This window comes from Typha latifolia, chromosome 10 (assembly GCF_019914945.1).
Source record: "Typha latifolia isolate L0001 chromosome 10, TyphaL0001v2, whole genome shotgun sequence".
Classification (NCBI taxonomy): domain Eukaryota; kingdom Viridiplantae; phylum Streptophyta; class Magnoliopsida; order Poales; family Typhaceae; genus Typha; species Typha latifolia.
In genome coordinates this window covers 10,002,271-10,024,403 of record NC_133095.1, presented here as the reverse complement: position 1 = coordinate 10,024,403, position 22,133 = coordinate 10,002,271, and the positions used below count along the sequence as shown (strand labels likewise).

Here is a 22,133-nt window from a genome sequence, read left to right as displayed (position 1 = left end):
TATTTACATTGGAAAATAATTTTGAGTAATTATACTTTAGGACACATCGATTTTAAATAATAATAAAAATATTTATTTTATAAATAATAAAATTTTTAAAATTTAAATTAATGCAAAAATAATTTAATATTTAAAATAATTAAATAAAATATTTATTGGAAAAAGTTGGAATTTAAAAAAAAAACTTTAAAAAAATAAAAGTGAGCTTCAATTTTTTTTATGGGCTCCAAATTTGAAGCTAACTATCACTAAGACTATAGAATATTGCGGCTCATATTGTATATTGTATGAATGAATCCAAGCCCCATCGATTTGATTAGACTTGAACTATCTTTTAAAGATTTTGGTTTTTTATTTATAATTGTCACTGGAAATTTTAAAATATCATAATTATTATTATATATTATTAAAAATATTTTTATTGTCACTAAATTTTTTTGATTATTTGAGAACCACTTTTATAATTAGTTTTTAATAAAAATATTCCTAATAACTAAAGTGCCATTCTTTCGTAATATACCTATATTCTTTGTGTACCATGATACCGGGTGAAATATTCTTTGGATAGCTTTTAAACTATATATATATCACCATGAGAACTCCATTAAGAAAAGCAAGAGGAAAGTAGGAGAGCATCAAGTAACGAGTAGTAGTAGAGAAGTCTGAGAGAGATGGGATGGCTCTTCTGGCTCTTGGTCACTGGGTCGACGGCAATCCTGGCGCCGGAATGGGTCTTCTGGCTCTGGGTCACAGGGACGGCTATTCGGGCCCTCCGTTCAAGGAGACTCGCCACGTCATCGTCATCGTCATCGGAAAGGAGTGACAACATCGACGAGAGAATGCTCGACGCCGTGATTCCGTCATCGTCGTCGTCGTGCAGTAATGGACGGAGTACTTCTTTGCAAAGTTTTGGTAAATTTTCTTCCAAATTAAGTTAATAACAGCTTAAAGTTGTTTATATCCTTCATCGAATTATATTGTTAAAAGATGGAAATACCCTTTATTATGTATACAATCCTTCTAGATAAGATCTATAGCTTCTCGTTTGCCAATGTATTAAAAACCATAGGTTTATCCACACAAATTAAAACCATAGGTTTTGAAGGAAAAGAATTGCTAGGATACGAAGTGTCCAATTTCCATCCCTCTCATAGCTAATAAGGTAGTAATTAGACATGATTATTAGGTCCGACCCGCTCAAATTCGACATGAACCCGCCCGATTTTAATCAGGCTAAGAGCAGTTACACAGCTCCTAAATGTCTTAGATAGCTTTAAGTGAAAGAAGGGTACTAAGTAGCTAGGAATGCAGCTAGCTCAGCTTTCCCTTCGGAGCAAGGTCACTGTACCGAGCCTGATTTAGGCCCAGCCCGACCCAAGCCCAATATGGTAATGGACGACGGCATAGGCTAAGCATTGCCCGACCAGCCCAACCTAAAAGCCCGATTCACTACTCTCATCTATGGCCCAACCCATAATGCATGCATATTTCTATAATATTTTTAGTCCCACATTGAATATTTAATAAACTATATATCAATATATAAATATGTTCCTATGAAAGATAATTAAAATGTCTTCATATAAGCCTATTAAACTCATCAACATGTAGTCATCAAACAAAGAGTCCAAAACAAATTACCATGTGCAACATTTCTAAAACATTTCTAAAATACCTAGATATGATCTACTCCTAGAAAGATAATGACGATCTAACGGCTACGATAAAACCGTAAATACGGTAATAAGAAAATAACTAAACTCAATCGATCTAACGGCTACGATAAAACCGTAAATACGGTAATAAGAAAATAACTAAACTCAATTAATTCTCAATGCTTGGATACTTGGATTCTTCGATTATTGAATTCTTGCTCTATAACAAAGAAGCCCTACCCCTCTATATATAGAGGTAGGGTACAATAAGTCATACTTGGACTTAGCTCTAAAGGCTAACGCTACTCAAATTAGGACTCGCCTTAAAGGCTTACTTGACTTAATTAGACTTGTCTTAAGGGTTGTCGTGACTTATATAGACTCGTCTTATCTAGACTTGCGTTAAGGATTATCATGACTTATTTCGACTTGCCTTAATGGCTCACATGACTAAACCAGATTCGACTCGACTTGACTCGACTTAACCCATGTGGTCGGATCGTAACAATCCATCACGCTTTTGACACCTTATTCTCAAGGTGACTAGTACGCGAGCTGGATCTTCTGATTTATGTTGTGCTCGTAGGCCCACGGATCTGCATATAGATATGACTCAATCCGATAGCGCGGGCCCACCGATTCATTCCACCAGTTTTCCTCAAGCTCCAAGTTGTGCTCATGGCCTCCCAACTGGTTTGAGCAAGTTGATCCAATCAGATTGCAAAAAATTTAACATGCCTCGAGATACGTGCACTTTATCTCTCCCACTCAATATCTAAAAACCTAACCCTAGGGTTAAAATTAGATTTCAGCATAGGGATGCTGCTGTGGTCTGCATGGGGGGCAACAACGGCTGGGTTCAATCGTGGGTCACCAGCAGTTGGCCCCTGGCTGGTCCTCACAGCGGCAAATTGGTAGTGAGCAGCGGTGGAAGCCAAGTATCGAGCTTGGGCTCGGGTGGCTGTAGCGGCGGCCGTGGTGCCTTGCTGGCGGGTCCGCCAGTCCTCGGCGGCTGTGGTTGGTGGCCGTAGTCCCACTGTCGTGGAGCCGAGATGGTGGTGAGGCCTATAGAGGCCACCCCAACGTGGCCTCGCTCGGGTAATAATGTCGCGAGCATGGCCGTCGGGTTCGACCATGTGGTGGTCTCCGACGGCTGTAGTGGCCACCATTAGGTGGCAGTCGGCCCAAGGAGGCTGACCGTGGCCATCGGGTGGTTGTTGGAATGCTGGACACGCGGCCACCTATCGTAGTTTTGCTACAGCGAGGAGGGTCATCGACAACGCTCTTTCGGCCTTCTATTATGACTGCCACCAGTTTGGCTCAAGTGCGGGGGTCCCATGGAAGGGATCGGATGAGGCAGCGGGGACCGGGAACAACCGGATGGCCGCCGGTGGGAGGCTAGGGTTTTCGGTCCTAGCTCCCAATGTGGATAGGGAAGGCGACTTGGGGGACAATCTCTATCGGCTGCTCCGGCGTCGCTGCGGTAGCTGTGAGGATCTGCAGTGGTGGAGAAACCTCCACCACGATTGGAGGAGGGGTCGAGGCCATAGTTTTGGCCAGCTCATCCCCTCCCTCATGACTTAGGTTTTCTTGCCGTGGGTGGCCAGATTCCATGTTGGCCGGCGGCGTTGGCGGCACAGGTCGGTGGAGGGTGGCTAGTAGGACCTTTGTCAAGGCCTGAAATGAGTTCTTAAGGGCGGTTTGGATCTCCTTTGCATTCTCCTTCAACTTGATCGAAAATGCTTTAAAAAAAGCTTTTGCCCATGTCGGTGGCTCGTCATCGACAATTGCTAGCGTTGGAGGGGACGCTGAAGAAACTCTCACAAGAACGGAGATGAGATTGTGGTCCTCCATGGTTGATCCCTCCTCGTTGGTCTTGGATCAAGTGTTAACCATTTTCCAAGGAACGTCAGCTCTGATACTAATGTTATGAACCAAATCTGGACTTCTCTGGACATAAGAAAGTTATGAAAATTAGGTAGCCTCATGAGTTAGGGTTCTAATGGCTCTGATTTCACCTAAATCAGAGGTTAGGATAAAAAGATAAAATTAAAATAGTGGAGATAGGTCGAGAGGGTAGAACAAGTAAATATTGATACGATTCGGACTTCACTGACATCGTCTCGAGCATGGATTCACTTTAGGAGTGTTTTTATTTCATGTTTTCGTGATTAATTTCTATTAAAATAAGTTTTCTGTAAGTCGCGTTCGAACACGGGTGGAGTGAGTTCGAACGCGGTTTGTGAACGGGGTTGTGAACGTGGTGAAGAGAATGTACTGTGCGTTCGAACGCGGTGCGTTCGAACGCACTGTGAAAGCCTGCATCGCGTTTGCAAATACCGACAGGTGTGTTCGATCACGCGTTCGAACGCCTGCATCACGTTCACAAATCCAGAAGAGCGAACTCGGTGCGTTCGAACGCGGTCGGGCGAGTTCGAACGCGGTCGACGAAAATTATGTTTTTAGGGTTAATTTGAGTTGTTGGTTAGCCTATAAAAGGATGTGGTAGGCAACCAAATTGATTATTGATTATTGAGATTGAGTTTTGCCTTGCCTCCTTCGTCTTCTTCGCTCCCGTTCTCTCAAACCCCGGCGACGCCGCTTCTAACCTCCCTTGTCCGGCTAATCACCCTAGTCCCTTAGGGGTGGCCCTCTTCTCCCCCTTCGTCCAATCTATCCCCACACTTGCCCTAATCCTTCCATCAACCAAAACCCTTCCACCATCACTTTTCACTAGTGCCACCACATTAACGCCAGTCCACCTTCAACTACCATTACCTAGGATCACGTGCCTCCATCCACGGATCCAAAACAGACCATCTGAGCTTTGTCCACAAATCGGACGATATCTCAAGATCCCCACATCCGATTCGCCTGCAACTAGATTTGTTGGAAAGCTCTTTTCTGGGGCTACAACATATCAAAGTTTCACTCAATCCGACAACGGCATATTTCGGGATCTTATTTCAAATTTCCGTGCCAGATCTAGTCCAGATCAAGAATTGGAAGAGATCGACCCTTCACCAAAAAGGCGAGATCGTATCAAGCTGGTATCAGAGCTCCATAGCCAGAGGCGTGATCGTAACAAGCTGGTATCAGAGCCACCGTTCCTCAGATAAGCGCTTCCAATGACGACAACCAGATCCATGGTTGCACGGCGAGATGATGAAGAAGAGATTCTCCCAATAGAGTCGGAACCCACGGAAGGGTTCGATGTGATGATTGGAGATGACACCACATTGCGAGCAGATTCTATTTGTGGAGGTGCAGAATTGAAGGTGCAAGGCCAAACTTTCACATTGGATCTTTATCCGTTGGCCTTGCAAGGTGCCGATATTGTTTTGGGGACCCAATGGCTTCGAAGCTTGGGGCCCGTGACATTTGATTTTACAAGCCTCACATTGACGTTTTGGAAAAATGACAAGAGAGTGCTGCTAGATGGAAGCCAACCGCTGCTTGAACTTCCAAATGAAGGGGTCGCAAGGGAGCTCGCCTCTTTCTCGGCGCCCACCTTTCCTTTCTTCTCAGATCTGCGGAGAGCTAGTGCAGAGGATAGTGAGCTGGTCCAACTCATGGAGGAGTTGAGAGAGAACCCCTCAAGCCACCCCGAGCACGAGGAGCGCGATGGGTTAGTACTAGAGTGCGGGCGAATCAAGGTACCCCGGAACGAAGAGCTACGGAGACTATTGATGGCACACTTCCATGATACTCCTATAGCAGGGCATGAAGGGGTATTACGTACCTACAAGCGGCTAGCCCAAAACTGTACATGGACAGCGGTGAAGACTGATACGATTCGGACTTCACTGACGTCGTCTCAAGCATTGATTCACTTTAGGAGTGTTTTTATTTCATGTTTTAGTGTTTAATTTCCATTAAAATAAGTTTTCTGTAAGTCGCGTTCGAACGCGGGTGGAGTGAGTTCGAACGCGGTTTGTGAACGGGGTTGTGAACGTGGTAAAGAGAATGTACTGTGCGTTCGAATGCACTGTGAACGCCTGCATCGCGTTCGCAAATACCGACAGGCGTGTTCGATCGCGCGTTCAAACGCCTGTATCGCGTTCGCAAATCTAGAAGAGCGAACTCGGTGCGTTCGAACGCAGTCGGGCGAGTTCGAACGCGGTCGACGAAAATTATGTTTTTAGGGTTAATTTGAGTTGTTGGTTAGCCTATAAAAGGATGTGGTAGGCAACCAAATTGATTATTGGTTATTGAGATTGAGTTTTGCCTTGCCTCCTTCGTCTTCTTCGCTCCCGTTCTCTCAATCCCTGGCGACGCTGCTTCTAACCTCCCTCGTCCAGCTAATCACCCTAGTCCCTTAGGGGTGGCCCTCTTCTCCCCCTTCGTCCAATCTATCCCACACTTGCCCTAATCCTTCCATCAACCACAACCCTTCCACCATCACTTTTCACGGTGCCACCACATTAACGCCGGTCCACCTTCAACCACAATTACCTAGGATCACGTGCCTCCATCCACGGATCCAAAACAAACCATCTGACCTTTGTCCACAAATCGGACGATATCTCGAGATCCCCACATCTGATTCGCCTAAAACTAGATTTGTTGGAAAGCTCTTTTCTGGGGCTACAACATATCAAACGTCGATCCGATGGCGGCATATTTCGGGATCTTATTTCAAAGTTCCGTGCCAGATCTAGTCTAGATCAAGAATTGGAAGAGATCGACCCTTCACCAAAAAGGCGAGATCGTATCAAGCTGGTATCAGAGCTCCATAGCCAAAGGCGTGATCGTAACAAGCTGGTATCAGAGCCACCATTCCTCAGACAAGCACTTCCAATGACGACAACCAGATCCATGGCTGCACGGCGAGATGATGAAGAAGAGATTCTCCCAATAGAGGAGGGAGAAACGATTGTAGGGACTTCCACCCGTGGAACCGCCCGATCTAATCAGAATACGGAAGAACCTAGCGTTCAAGTCGTGTTGGGGTCTCTTTCAGAGCAAATGGCCATTAACAACCAGATGGTGATGGAGATGATGCGGGAACTACGGGCGACAAGGGAAGCAATGGCGAACGGGAAAGCACCATCGACCCCACGACGCGAGTCCACCCCCTTGAACCCACCGCCACCGGTTCAACCTTTGCAACCACAAGAGCCGCTGCTACCACCACCCTATGGGCAGAGGCAAGCAAGGATGGTTACACCAGGTCCAGTTGTAGGTGAACCCATCCGACGGGTGAACCACTATGGAGACCGCCTTGGAGATCAAGATCTGTGGGCGGGTCAATACAATCCGGAACCACGGCAAGTTAATCAAAACCGAAGGAGGGATCATCAACCCTTCATGGTGCATCCTCCCCCGGTTAGACAAGGACATGATCCAGAATGAGACAATGGCATCTGTGGACAAGTTGTGCGTCTCGAATTCCCCAAGTTCAAAGGTGGCAACCTGATCGATTGGTTGTATAGGGCGGAGCAATTCTTTGCATACCAAGGAACGACGGAAGAGTACAAGGTGATGCTTGCGAGCTTCCATCTTGAGGATGCGGCGCTTCATTGGTTTCGAGCAGCCAATGCCACTGAGGCTATCGAAACTTGGGCTGAATTTTGCGCCGTTATCACTCGGCGATTTGGAGCATCGGGATATGAAGACTTTGATGCTCTCCTCTCAAAGACGGTGCAAAAGACCACGGTTGGGTCATACCAAGAAGAATTTGAGAGGATTAGTAGCCGATGTCATCCACCATGGACGGATCAGCAACTTCGCAGCACTTTCATCTCCGGGCTGCGGGGTGACATACAAGCCGATGTGAGGGCTTTAAGGCCTAGAACCTTAAAGGAGGCCTTCGAAGATGCGGTGCTTATGGAAGACAAACATAGGGCCATGAAGATACACTTGAAACAGAGTTGGATGAGCCAAGGAAGCCGCAATCAAGCTCAACCAAACATAGCGGCGGGAAATACTATCGGAGTACCAAGGGTTGCTGCTACAGTGGTACCTCCTCGAGCACCCTTGAAGCCATTCCAAGATGTGAAGTATGCACCTAGAGGTCCGGGACGAGCACTCACACCAGCCCAAGTAGAAGAAAGAAGAGCCAACGGCCTATGCTTCCGTTGTGATGAGAAGTTTGTACCCGGGCATCGCTATGCTAAACCGATGGGATCGGTGATGCTAATCGCTGGATTGGAGGAAGCGGAGGACGAGTTTGCAGCTGAAGGTGCAGATGTGGCTGGACATCAAGGAGAAGAAGCTGAGGAGCAACCCGTGGAGGATATGATAGCCGAAATCTCCCTCCACGCCTATTCGGGGACAGCTGCGCCAAAGACCTTGCGGGTGAACGGGGTAGTCAAGAAAACCACGGTGAGAATCTTGATTGACACCGGGTCCACCCACAACTTCATTGACAAGAGGCTCCTTAGGAAGATTGGGCTCGAGTCGGAACCCACGGAAGGGTTCGATGTGATGATCGGAGATGGCACCACATTGCGAGCAGATTCTATTTGTGGAGGTGCAGAATTGAAGGTGCAAGGCCAAACTTTCACATTGGATCTTTATCCGTTGGCCTTGCAAGGTGCCGATATTGTTTTGGGGACCCAATGGCTTCGAAGCTTGGGGCCCGTGACATTTGATTTTACAAGCCTCACATTGACGTTTTGGAAAAATGACAAGAGAGTGCTGCTAGATGGAAGCCAACCGCTGCTTGAACTTCCAAATGAAGGGGTCGCAAGGGAGCTCGCCTCTTTCTCGGCGCCCACCTTTCCTTTCTTCTCAGATCTGCGGAGAGCTAGTGCAGAGGATAGTGAGCTGGTCCAACTCATGGAGGAGTTGAGAGAGAACCCCTCAAGCCACCCCGAGCACGAGGAGCGCGATGGGTTAGTACTAGAGTGCGAGTGAATCAAGGTACCCCGGAACGAAGAGCTACGGAGACTATTGATGGCACACTTCCATGATACTCCTATAGCAGGGCATGAAGGGGTATTATGTACCTACAAGCGGCTGGCCCAAAACTGTACATGGACAGCGATGAAGATGGACGTGAAGAAGTATGTGCGTGAATGTCAAATCTGCCAACGAGTCAAATCGGAGGCACTCAAGCCTAGCGGGCTGCTACAACCACTACCTATACTAGAGCATATTTGGGAGGATATCTCCATGGACTTCATCGAGGGGCTGCCGGAGGTTCGGGGACAATCGGTGGTGTTTGTTGTGTGGATAGACTAAGCAAATATGCTCATTTCATAACATTGTCTCACCCGTTTTCAGCAAAAAGGGTTGCTGAAATTTTTGTTCGGGAAGTGGCACGCTTGCATGGGATGCCTAGGACGATCTTGTCAGACCGGGATCGCATCTTCATCAGTGAGTTTTGGTCCGAGTTCTTCAGATTGCAAGGGACTCAAATCAACCTGAGTTCAGCTTATCACCCCGGAGACGGATGGCCAAACTGAGGTGGTGAATCGCGGACTGGAGCAATACTTGCGATGCTTTGTGGCGGAACGACCAAAGGATTGGGTCAAATTCCTTCCATGGGCTGAGTGGTCATACAATACTGCTCATCACTCTAGCATCGGCATGACCCCCTTTGAGGCGGTTTATGGGCGCACTCCCCCTGTCTTGCGTGCCTATGATAGACTCGCGGCGGCGGATAGGACCGAGCTTGACTTGGAGCTTGCTGATCGAGAAGAAACATTGAGACTGCTCAATACTCACCTAGCCAAAGCCCAAAACCGCATGAAGCAAACTCATGACAAAGGCCGACGTGAGCGAGAATTTGAGGTGGATCAATTGGTGTTCGTTCGAGCTCAACCTTATCGGCAATCCACATTGAGACCAATATTGAACCAAAAGTTGGGTTACAAGTACTACGGTCCGTACCGAGTGCTACAACGAATCGGTCCAGTAGCTTACCGTTGGACCTACCTGAAGGAACCAGGATACATCCGGTCTTCCATGTATCAGCATTGAAGGCCCAAATCGGGCCTAACCATGTGGTGGGTTCGGCCTTACCCGAACTAATGGAGGAGGATGGCCCCACTGAACCGGTCCGAGTATTAGGCCGCAGGAGAAGACGCCATGGGACCAGATTAGAGACTAAAGTGCTAATTGAGTGGCTGGGCAAACCTGCGACGAGTCTACACCGGGAGCTAGAGTCAGATATCATGGATCGCTTTCCAAACTTCAAACCTTGAGGACAAGGTTGCGGAAGCGTGGTGGATTGATACGATTCAGACTTCACCGACATCGTCTCGAGCATGGATTCACTTTAGGAGTGTTTTTATTTCATGTTTTAGTGTTTAATTTCCATTAAAATAAATTTTTTGTAAGTCGCGTTCGAACGCGGGTGGAGTGAGTTCGAACGCGGTTTGTGAACGGGGTTGTGAACGTGGTGAAGAGAATGTACTGTGCGTTCGAACGCACTGTGAACGCCTGCATCGTGTTCGCAAATACCGACAGGCGCGTTCGATCGCGCGTTCGAACGCCTGCATCGCATTCGCAAATCCAGAAGAGTGAACTCGGTGCGTTCGAACGCGGTCGGGCGAGTTCGAACGCGGTCGACGAAAATTATGTTTTTAGGGTTAATTTGAGTTGTTGGTTAGCCTATAAAAGGATGTGGTAGGCAACTAAATTGATTATTGATTATTGAGATTGAGTTTTGTCTTGCCTCCTTCGTCTTCTTCGCTCCCGTTCTCTTAAACCCCGGCGACGCCGCTTCTAACCTCCCTCGTCCGGCTAATCACCCTAGTCCCTTAGGGGTGGCCCTCTTCTCCCCCTTCGTCCAATCTATCTCACACTTACCCTAATCCTTCCATCAACCACAACCCTTCCACCATCACTTTTCACTGGTGCCACCACATTAACGCCGGTCCACCTTCAAGCACCATTACCTAGGATCACATGCCTCCATCCACGGATCCAAAATAGACCATCTGAGCTTTGTCCACAAATCAGACGATATCTCGCGATCCCCACATCCGATTCGCCTGCAACTAGATTTGTTGGAAAGCTCTTTTCTGGGGCTACCACATATCAAAGTTTCACATCAATCCGACGGCGGCATATTTCGGGATCTTATTTCAAAGTTCCATGCCATATCTAGTCCAGATCAAGAATTGGAAGAGATCGACCCTTCACCAAAAAGGCGAGATCGTATCAAGCTGGTATCAGAGCTCCATAGCCAGAGGCGTGATCGTAACAAATATCTAATGTTGTGGCGGTCGTTGGAGGGTGGCGGACGGCCAAGGGTGGTAGTGGATGGCCGTATTATAGGGTGGCTGCTGGAGGAAGGTGTGGCTGGAGTTTAGAAGCTTTAGAGGTTCTACGGATATGATCTACTCCTAGAAAGGTAATGGCGATCTAATGGCTACGATAAAACGGTAAATACGGTAATAAGAAAATAACTAAATTTAATTAATTCTCAATACTTGGATACTTGGATTCTTCGATTACTAGATTCTTGCTCTATAACAAAAAAGCCCTGGCCCTCTATATATAGAGGTGGGGTATAATGAGTCCTACTCGGACTTAGCCTTAAAGGTTAACACGACTCGAATTAGGACTTGCCTTAAAGGCTTACTTGACTTAATTTGACTTGCTTTAAGGGCTGTCGTGACTTATTCGGACTCGCCTTATCTAGACTTGCATTAAGGGCTGTCATAACTTATTTTGACTTATCTTAATAGCTCACATGACTAAACTAGACTCGACTCAACTTAACTCGACTTAACCCATATGGTCAGATCGTAATAGCTATCACATGAAATAAGGAATCAATAGTGGATAGACCACTTGCCTAGATTCGCTAAAAAGTCCCTGGCGAAGAGTAGTCCCCACCTAATCACAGCCGGCCTCAGGCTGAATGCTGGTCATAGGGTGCTCTACAATAGAATCACTGAGTCAGCACCAAAATCTTAAAAAGGGTTTATTACTAGGGACAAAAAATAGGGATAAAGAGTATTAAAAACTGCGGGTTAAGATAAAGGGGAAAGAAAAAAGAAAACCGTTTCAATCCCTATCCTACCCCAAAATGTGACGCAAAGCCCAAGAAGAAAAGGCTAGAGGTAGCATGTCAGGCTGGGCCAAGCCCAGCCCGTAGCCAAGGGTCGAGCCCAGGCTGGCCAGGCTCGGTCCGTAGCCCAGCACTCAAGCTAGCCAGGCCCAACCAACAACCCAGTGCTTGGGCTAGTACCACCTCCCCTCCCCCCTTGCCACCACCACTAGGGGACCAGGCCGACGGCCACCCGTCGCTGCCCTGCTGGGGAAGGAGGGGCGGTGACGACGAGCAGCCTAAAGCGCTGCGTTGTCACCACATTGGAAAGGAAAAGATGTGGAGGGAGAGGACTTACCGATGAAGACGAGGACTACACCGGCCCAGCCACGTCAGTGATAATCACGACGACGGACGGAGTGGAAGAGAAGTAACCGATGCCCGAGCTCTAAGAGGGGGATAAATAGGGAGGAAGGGGGGGAGAGAGAAAGGCAGCGACCCTCTACTAGAGGCCACCGGCTACTCTTAGTAGCTCTTAGTGTCTTCACCCCTGTGTCAACAATCTGTACCGGCTACTCTTTATAGCTCAAATCCTTCTAGAGGCGGACGGGCTCATACTGGAGAATATGGGAAGGATCGTGCACATAACCCCTCATGCTATGATACCGGCGTAAGTAGACTGACAGGCTTCTACCAAAATTTCTTCCCGTAATCCCCCCAACTCGGGTACACATAATCTTTCCGTGAACCTCAAAACTCCTGTTGGGTCCAAACTAAATTTGTTCCTCCTACCGCTCAGCACTTGCTATATAATTTGGGGAAAGGTGGAATCGTCCCCCTGGGCCGCCTTAATCCCATCCGGAAGAGTGGGTTTGGCGGTTAGGCAAGGAGTCTCCTCCCTCCCTTTTGAGCTAGTATTGGAGTATCCAGACGTTGCAAATCCCTCAAAAGAACCGGTTGCTCAGTAAGCACAAAGACGAGATTGCCCGAGGACTTCCTACTCAATGCATCTGCCACAACGTTAGCTTTTCCCGGGTGGTAGTTGATGGTGCAATCATAATCGTTGACTAGCTCTAGCCATCGCAGCTGACAAAGGTTTAAATCTTTCTAAGTGAATAAATACTTGAGGCTCTTATGATCAAAAAAGATTTCGCACTTCTCCCCATAAAGATGGTGTCGCCAAATTTTGAGAGCAAAAATAATTGTGGCTAACTCCACGTCATGAGTGGGGTAGTTCTTCTCATAGTCCTTCAGTTGACGTGAGGCATAAGCTATCACCCTCCCTTGTTGCATCAGTAAGCATCCTAAGCCGCAAATGGATGTGTCATAGTACACCTAGAATGCAGCCCCACTCCGAGGTACCGTGAGGATAGAGGTTGTCGTCAGTCGATGTTTCAACTCCATAAAGCCCTCTTCACAATCTGAGTTCCACATAAACTGTTAGTTTTTGCGGGTCAACCTAGAAAGAAGGGAGGCGACTTTTGAAAATCCCTCCACAAAGCATCTGTAATACCGGCAAGCCCTAGAAAACTCCGAAGTTCAGGGGCACTAGTCGGTCGCTTCCATTTCAACACCGCTGAGATCTTCGATTGGTCAACCCGGATGCCATCTCCTGACATAACATGGCCCAGAAAGACCACCTCCTCCAACCAAAACTCACATTTAGAGAATTTGGCAAAAAGACGTTCCTCCCTCAAGGTCTGCAGCACTAACCGGAGAAGCTGCTCGTGCTCCTGCTCGCTGGAAGAATAAACCAGAATGTCATCAATAAACACCACCACAAACATATCTACGAACGGGTGAAACACCCGGTTCATTAAATCCATGAAAACGGCTGGCGCATTAGTCAACCCAAAAGGCATGACCAAAAATGCATAGTGACCATGCCGAGAGCGAAATGCCATCTTCGGAATATCCTCCTCCCTAATTATGAGCTGGTGATAACCTGTCCGTAGGTCAATCTTTGAGAAGACCCTGGCACCGTGGAGTTGATCAAAAAGGTCAACTCCCGATAATCGATGCATAAGCATAGGGTACCGTCCTTCTTCTTAACGAACAAGATTGGCGCGCCCTATGGAGATACACTAGGGCGAATAAATCCTTTGTGGAGGAGATTGTCATTTTGTCTTCGAAGCTCTGCCATCTCCAAAGGTGCCATTCGATAGGGCGCCTTTGACACAGGCCCTACGCCGGGAACTAGAATAATAGAGAACCCGACTCCGTGATCAGGGGGCAGCCCTACAATGTCTTCAGGGAAGACGTCCAGGAACTCACGGGCCACAACCACATCCGTAAGATAGAAGGGCCCGCCAGATGGAGCTAGGTCCAAGGAGAAAGGGTCGGAGTAGTAGCCCGGCACCAATTGTTGGGTATGGAGTGTGGAACAGATGCGAGCCAAGAGACCTGGGCAAAACTTGCGAATCTGACAAACCGCACCCCAGCTCAACTGTAGCACAACTTCCTTTCGGAAGAAGTTGATGCTAGCATGGTAGGATAATAGCCAATCTGTCCCTAGAATAATGTCAAAATCTTGCATTTCCAAGGGCAGCAGATCCACCAAGAAGTCCCACTCACCGAAGCCAATGACACAAGCATGGAGGACATGGCCAATCTCAGATGCGTCCCCCAAGGAGGTGGATATCAGGAGAGGCTCATCGAGAAACTCAGTAGGACGGTCAACATGAGACAGAAATGTAAGAAATGAATGAATGTGTGGCCCTCGGGTCAAACAGGACCTTAGCAGGCCGAGAAAATAAGGTCATAGTACTTGTAGCCACCTCATTAGAACCCAAAGCGTCCATCTATGTCATAGCAAATACCGACTGATGCGTGGGCCTCTACCTCGGTGTGATGGGCCGACTCTAGCAAATTGACGACCCCGACCACCCAGGAAAGAAGCTCGAGAGGCTTCGGGCACCGAAACAGCAGCGGGTGGGGAAGAGGGGGTAAATCGTGTTGGGCAGTGGTCGTGAAGATAGACCTATTGGCCACATAGGAAACACTGAGCGGGACGACGAGGATGAGAGAAATCTCTAGACATGTGACCCTCATGGCCAGAATTGTAAGACCCCCGCGTCTCAGAAGGTCTGGGTATGATCTCGGTCCTTGTGGCAGCCTAGGTGCTCCGCACGGGACCACCAACGCTAGCCTGAGAGAGGGCTCGACTGATGCGCCCCGAACTATCGGAGCTCGTACTAGGAGGAGCTGATCCGTGGTAGAACTGCCTACTTGGTACGGATGGTAAACAAGTCTTTACTAGGAGCCACCCGGCCTGGAGCTCAAACTAGAGCAGCGACCATCCCACCCCTGGCCATGACGACATCCAGATTGCTCCCGTAATCTTGGTCAAGGCCTTCCGCTCTAAAATATTAGCTTCTACAACCAAGGCCCGCTCAACAGTCATGGCGAAGGAAAGGGGCCCCAAAACAGATAATCGCTCCCTAATACCAAGACCCAAGCCCTCGCGGAAGCGCTCAGCCCGACCCCATCATTAGGAACCCAGATAAGTGGTGAAATGAGATAGGGCATTGAAGATCGCCTCATACTAAGCCACCGTCATGGTTCCTTGCTTCAAATCATTGAAATCCCTCCGCAGCTTGTTCTTCACTGCCATAGGAAAATATTTCTGGTTGAATGCCTCCGAAAATATGGTCCAAGTGATAACCTCCGTCCCGGGTGTCGGCCGAATCAGCCTCTCTGTCACCTGCCACCACCACTCAGCAATGCTGCGAAGAAGGAAGGTAGCGAAGGAAACACACTACCGATCAGGGCACTCTAGGGTATCCAGAATCTCCTTGACATCCCTTAACCATCTATTAGCCTCCAATGGCTTAGTGGTGCCACTAAAAACTGGGGGGGTTCAACTGCATGAAGTGGTTTAGGGATGTCCCTCCTCTGCTACTCTCGGGGTGGCTGGGAGCCTCATTAGTTCATGAGGAGGCTACGTGAACACGAGGAACCTCCTCGATCAATCTCTCTACAAATTTCTCTATGCCGACCGTTGTTGCCTCTGTATCGAGGTTCCCAATTGGGGCTGACGCGCCCTCAGAGACGGCAGTACGACAATGACAGGGTGGCATCTTGGATTCGTGAATTGACAACTCATTAAAACCTAGAAGGAAAACATATAAGTCTTGACAACTTCTACTTTATTATCGTTATTATTTATCTTTTTGTGTATATATATATATATATATATATATATATCTTTTTGAAGGTATTGTATCTCAGATGGATTTGTTGGACTACTTTTTCTTCTTTTTTTTGTTTTGAAAACTTAGCTCTAATACCATGTTGTAACACCCCAATACCGCCACGTGGCACTCACAGGCTTATCCCTCACATGAGAGTCACATGGGGAATTACAAGCTCATCAACACGTCATCAAACAAGGAATCCAAATAAAATAAGCGAAAACAGAGAAGGGCCTGCAAGCCACAGCAAATCCATCCATACTATAATATAAAGGAGTAAGCATCCCTAACAAAAGGGTACATGATCAAAGTAGCTACAAAATGGGGACACGAATCCCTGAATATAAGTTCAGAATAAAACATAAAATTTAAAAAGCCTATCACCCTACTAGCTAGCTATTGCCAGACCTTCCGCTAGGGTATAAGTCAATCTGCATCCAATGTCAACACGAAATGAGCCTAACGCTCAACAAGTGGTATTATCCTTAATCAGTCATCAACAATAATATCACACCCGACTCAACACAAGATACAAGAAAGTGCGCTATATAAGGCAATATACATCTTAACATGGAGTACACATGTCACTAACTGGCAAGCATGGTCCAATAGGATTACAGCTAATTATCCATTTTTTAAGCATGGTACGACTCCTAACATAGGCCCTCAAGGGAGGGTAGACCCTATCGGTAAAATCATTTGACCATAACTCGACGAATAGCATGATCGGTCGTCTGCCCCAGCAGACTAAGGACCCCAATTGTAAGCCCACACCGAGGTCGATATCGCACATCGATACAACCCTCTGAGCCCGCAGCTCCACATCATCACACCATAGTGCAGAAATCTCGTGAGCCGTCACTCACAGACGCCTTTACCCTGCGTCATCAGGTACCAATACGTCTATGTCATCCTACCCTTACTTTGTAGTTTAAACACCCTTAAGGGAGGTTGATTCTCATCGATCGATAGTAAATCGCCCATCGCCCGGCAATACGGCTGCCTAATTATCTGGGATCCACAGATTGAGACCTCAGGCATAGGCCCTACATATATATACTATAAAATATCCCCCTTCCCTAATCCTAGCTGGGGAGGTGTCGGGTACTATCAAGATGTATAATCATTCCCTTTCGGGTCGTGCACGTGTACAAGTGTCATGACATGGTAATTAAATTTAGCATAACAGAATAGTAGCAGCACATCACATTAAAATTAATAACAAATTATGTCAGGCAACATACTAATTAGATAGGTTTTTGCTAAAATACCAAGATTAGTAGGTCATATATGCTCATGCTATCACATCAAATAAGGAATCAAGAGTGGATAGACCACTTGCCTAGATTTGCTAAAAAGTCCCTAGCGAAGAGTAGTCCCCACTTAATCACGGCCGGCCCCGGACTAAGCGCTGGTCATAGGGTGCTCTGCGACAGGATCACTAAGTTAGCACAAAATTTTTTAAAAGGGTTTACTAGGGACAGAAAATAGGGATAAAGAGTATTAAATGATGTGGGTTAAGATAAAGGGGAAAGAAAATCAGTTCAATCCCTACCTTGCCCCAAAATGTGAGGCGAAGCCCAAGAAAGAAAGAGGTTAGAGGAAGCATGTCAGGCTAGGCCAAGCCCAGCCCGCAGCTAAGGGTTGACCAGGGCTAGCTAGGCCCAGCCCGCAGCCCAGCACTCGGGCTGGCCAGGCCCACGCTACTGCTTGAGATAGCTAGGCCCAACCCATTGCCCAACGCTCAGGCTAGCGAGGCCCCAGCCTAGGCCAGGCTCGGCCCGACCCAGCACTCAGGCGCACCCGGGCTGGCCGAGCCAAGCCCGAGGTGGGTGCAACGCGCTCGGGCTGGTCGATACCAACTAGAGGCAGGCATGCTTGAGAGCGCCTGCCACGCTCGAGCTGGTGGGAGCCAACCCGAGGCAGGCACGCCCCGGGTGTGCCTATAGCACTCGGAGTGGGTATAGCCTAGCCTGAGCCAGAAGGGGAGGTACCATCATCCCCATGCCACCACCCGACTAGGGGACCGGGCCGACGACCACCCGCCGCCGCCCTACCGGGGAAGGAGGGGTGATGATGATGCGCAACCCAAAGTGCCGCGTTGTGCACGCCCGAGTTGGTCGATCCCAACCAGAGACGGGCATGCTCGAAAGCGCCTACCGTGCTCGAGCTAGTGGGAGCCAACCCGAGGCAGGCACCCCCCGAGTGTGCCTTTAGCACTTGGACTGGGTATAGCCTAGCCCGAGCCAAAAGGGGAGGTACAACTGCCCCCATGCCACCACCCGACTAGGGGACCGGGTCGATGGCCACCCGCCGCTGCCCTACCAAGGAAGGAGGGGCGATGACGATGCGCAGCTCGAAGTGCCACGTTGTCACCGCATTGGAGAGGAAAAGATGAGGAGGGCGAGGACTTACCGACGAAGATGAGGACTACACCGGCTCGGCCACATCGGCGATGATCATGACGACAAACGGAGTGGGAGGGAGAAGGGTGGAAGAGAAGTAACCGATGCCTGAGCTCTAAGAGGGGGATAAATAAGGAGGAAGGGGGAGAGAAAAAGAGAGAGGTAGCATCCCTCTGCCCGAGGCCACCCCCCCTCGGCGCACGCCGACAGTGGTGTGTGCAAGGAGGGGAGGGGGAGGGCTAGTCTGCCCTCCCCACGCCCTGGCCTGACAAAGCACCCCTTTCTTAGGCCAAGGTCAAACAAAGGGGAGGAGGAGGATGAGCAGGCACGTGGCCCGCATCTTCCCTTTTTTTTTCTAGGTGTTACGTATAATATTATTTGTATCTAACCTATTATTTTAGACCCATTATACCCAACCCAAGCAATATATCTAATGGGTTAGTGGGCAGTGAACAAATATTAAGCTACATACCCAACCCCAGCCCGAGTGATTAGTGGATCGGGTCGTGAACAAATATTAAGCCTGATTGTCCCAAAAAGCCTAGCTCGAACTCAGCCCAACCACCCAATGATTACATCTATTAGTAATAGAACTATATCCTATCAGAATTGATCTTATCAAGTTTGGTGCTCTAATTTTTGTTAAAACATTTGCATGTTAAGCTCTGATAACAATTATTAAGCTCTGATACCAAATTGATAGGCTCTGATACCAATTGATAAACTCTAATAGCACTTTGATAAGCTTTGATACCAATTGATATCAATAATCCAATAGCATTCTTCTTCATACTCAATTATGATTTCCTCCATATATATCTCACCCTAGGACTCATCAACTAAATTAAACAACTCTAAAAAATCCTAACAAATCAACAATTAAGTTAAAACCCTAACAAACCAACTAAACCAGTCTTCCTTATCTTCTTGGATTAACTTTAAGCTTTCATTTTGTCACTGATAGATTCCGAATTTGGAGAAGTTATAACATAAAAGTTGTAGATCTGGAGGTTGAAGACCTTATCCAACTAGTTTGATATTATTTGGATATATGTAGAATATTCTGCGAATATTTTCCCAAAACTGCGCAGAGTTAAATTTAGCTAATTAAATAAAATCCTAACTTACTAAGACTCTAACTAAACCAAATAACCAAATAAGATAATTAGATTCAATCCATTGAGCCTAATCTCCCTTTGATGTGATCCGATCTGATACGGTTCGTATCATTACATCCTTATTCTTTTTCCCCATAACAGTTTGTGGTGGCAAAAATTAACTTTAGCAAATCATCCAACATGTTTAGATCAACTTTTAACTAGGTTTAGATTTAGTCTCGTTAGGTTCGGGCCATAAAAAAGTCAATCCGTCTAACTCGATATATAATTAGGTTGTGTTCGCGTTTATTACCTCAACTCATTTAACTTGTTTATGACCCGACCTACCGACATGTTTATGACACAATAATATGTTTATGATACGATAATTCGATTATGACCCAAATAACCCGTATATCACCAAATATCGTTTATAAAAAGGAACTAGTTTATAAGACAAAAGAATCTATTTATAACTTGAATAAACCTGTATATGAACAAATAATTTATATAAATTTAAATAACTTGTTGCATTGGAACCATTTACGACTAACCCGTTAAATAAATGAGTCGTATTTCTATTTAGAAATTCTGACTTATTTACTAAGCTTGATGTGTTTATATTTGTTTCTAACTTATTTACTTGAATCTGACTAACTCGACCTATTTGCCACCCTTAATATGCAAATACTTAGAACTGTTTGATTAATCCGCTCTCTATGTCAGGAAACACTAAACAATATACGTTGCCAAGAATGATAAAAATTATGAGTTATAATGTCTGGCCTGAAGATATCGAAATCCACGCACGGATGAAATCTATTAGTAGCCTCATTCTGAAGCATTCACCAGATGTTGTCTTCTTTCAGGCATGAGATTTATGTTGCCATCTTTGATGTTCGCTTAAAAAAAAATATCTGTCTATGTTGTTCAATGGCACATTGCAAATTGATGATTTCCACTGCAGGAGATTACGCCAGAAATCTACGAGATATTCCGGAGCTTCAAATGGGGGAAATTGTATAATTGCTCAGTTTCACCAGATGAGGCTGAAACCAAGAAATATTTTCCAATGCTGGTATACTTTTAAGCAGTTCAACATCCACCATGTTGAAGTGCTCATTATTTTAAAAAGCAAGTTAGTTTTATTGCGCAGCTTCTCTTCTCATACTTGAAAATATTTATTGAGTAATTATATGATTATTCTAAATATATTATTTCGCAATTTTAGTTTATTATGCTAAATATTATATACACTAGATACAGGAATTATATATAAATTATTTTTAATATTTTATTACTAGACCGTATATTTCGAAATTTTTTTCAGCCACTTGTTTTCATGGGAGGTAATTTTGCATTCAAACAGAATTTTGGCAATCGTTGAATGCATTATATCTCAAATACATTTAAGACAGTACATATAGGTTCTTTTTTAACATACCATCATTGAAAACTTGACAAATTTCATTATCCTTGTTACAAAGGTTTGAAGTTTTAGAAAAAGGAAACATTTCAGTCTCAGTTTTGGCCGGTTACTTAATTCTTTTAAAAATGTTATTCTGGTTAATTTTAAGAGAATATTCATGGATTATTCCTAACATACAGTGTTTATTACTTCATTGTAGATGGTTAATACAATTACATTCAGCTCAATAGCAATTAAGAAATGCTACTTTAATTACTTCATTGTAGCTGAGCAAGCTACCTGCAGAATTTCTGAACTGCAAGCAATTTAGGAAGGCCACTGGCAAAGAAATCATTATAGCGAAGATAGAACCCCCTGGGTTAACCAAGGAGTTCCTCGTCGCTAACATCCATATGAAGAGCCCGGCGTTTCCTGAGATGCACAAAGAGGAACGCACGGCTCAGGCTGAGGAGGCCATCAAGCTTCTCGACATTGCGAGGAACGTCGTCTTCGGCGGCGACATGAACTGGGATGATGAGTCTGATGGACGTTTCCCTCTGCTGGATGGGTGGGTGGATGCATGGACAGAGCTTAAGGGTGGTAGTGGTGAAGATGGATGGACTTTTGACACCAGAGCTAATCCTATGCTGAAAGGGCACAGGAAACTGCAGAAGAGGTTGGATAGGTTCATGTGCAAACTGAGGGATTTTAGAATGGTCAGTGTTGAAATGATAGGATTGGATGCAATAGCTGGCCTTTATGCCGAGAACAAGTATGGAAAGATGGCTCCAGTTCTGCCCAGTGATCACTTTGGATTGCTCTTGACCATATGCACCAAGTAATGGATCTCTCTCTCTCTCTCTCTCTCTCTCTCTCTCTCTCTCTCTCTCTCTCTCTCTCTCTCTATATATATATATATATATATATATATATATATATATATATATATGTGTGTGTGTGTGTGTGTGTGTGTGTGTGTTGTTAGAACTCAAAGAAATTGAGATGCTGCTTGTGTTCTAACAAAGACTAATATTGGCAGTCCAAAATAGATTATTTGATGAATTGAAACTTTCAATCAGGCATTTACAGTAACTCTAAATTTTTTCACCATGTGTAAATGTAAGGAGTGATAGAATCTGGAAAAAGAATGGGTTGAAAGGAAGAGTGGATATATTTACCAATAAGAATAATTATTTTTTGTGTGATAATAATAAATTGAATCCCAACAGTATCATCTGAAGACCTCATAAATTTATTTGAATGACAGTAGAAGAGGAAGGTTTGGAAGATTTGGCAACTGGATGCTTTAGCTGCAAAGATAGTAATCAAGAGAATTATTTGAGAGAGAGTGAGAATTTGTGGCATCCTAATTACTTCAGTTCTCTCAAAAAAAAAAACCAAACAGACTCCTAACCAGATAGTCGAT

At 46.0% G+C, this 22,133-nt stretch overlaps 1 protein-coding gene across 1 annotated transcript; it reads left to right on the top strand.

Moving 5' to 3' along the window:
• Positions 1-605: 605 nt before the first annotated feature.
• LOC140796680 (uncharacterized) lies at positions 606-21,782 on the top strand. Its single transcript, XM_073149754.1, has 4 exons — positions 606-912; positions 20,026-20,168; positions 20,267-20,377; positions 20,995-21,782. Exons 1-4 carry the CDS (start codon positions 672-674, stop codon positions 21,547-21,549), a joined length of 1,050 nt encoding a protein of 349 aa, XP_073005855.1. The 5' UTR covers positions 606-671; the 3' UTR covers positions 21,550-21,782.
• The last annotated feature ends 351 nt before the right edge of the window (positions 21,783-22,133 follow it).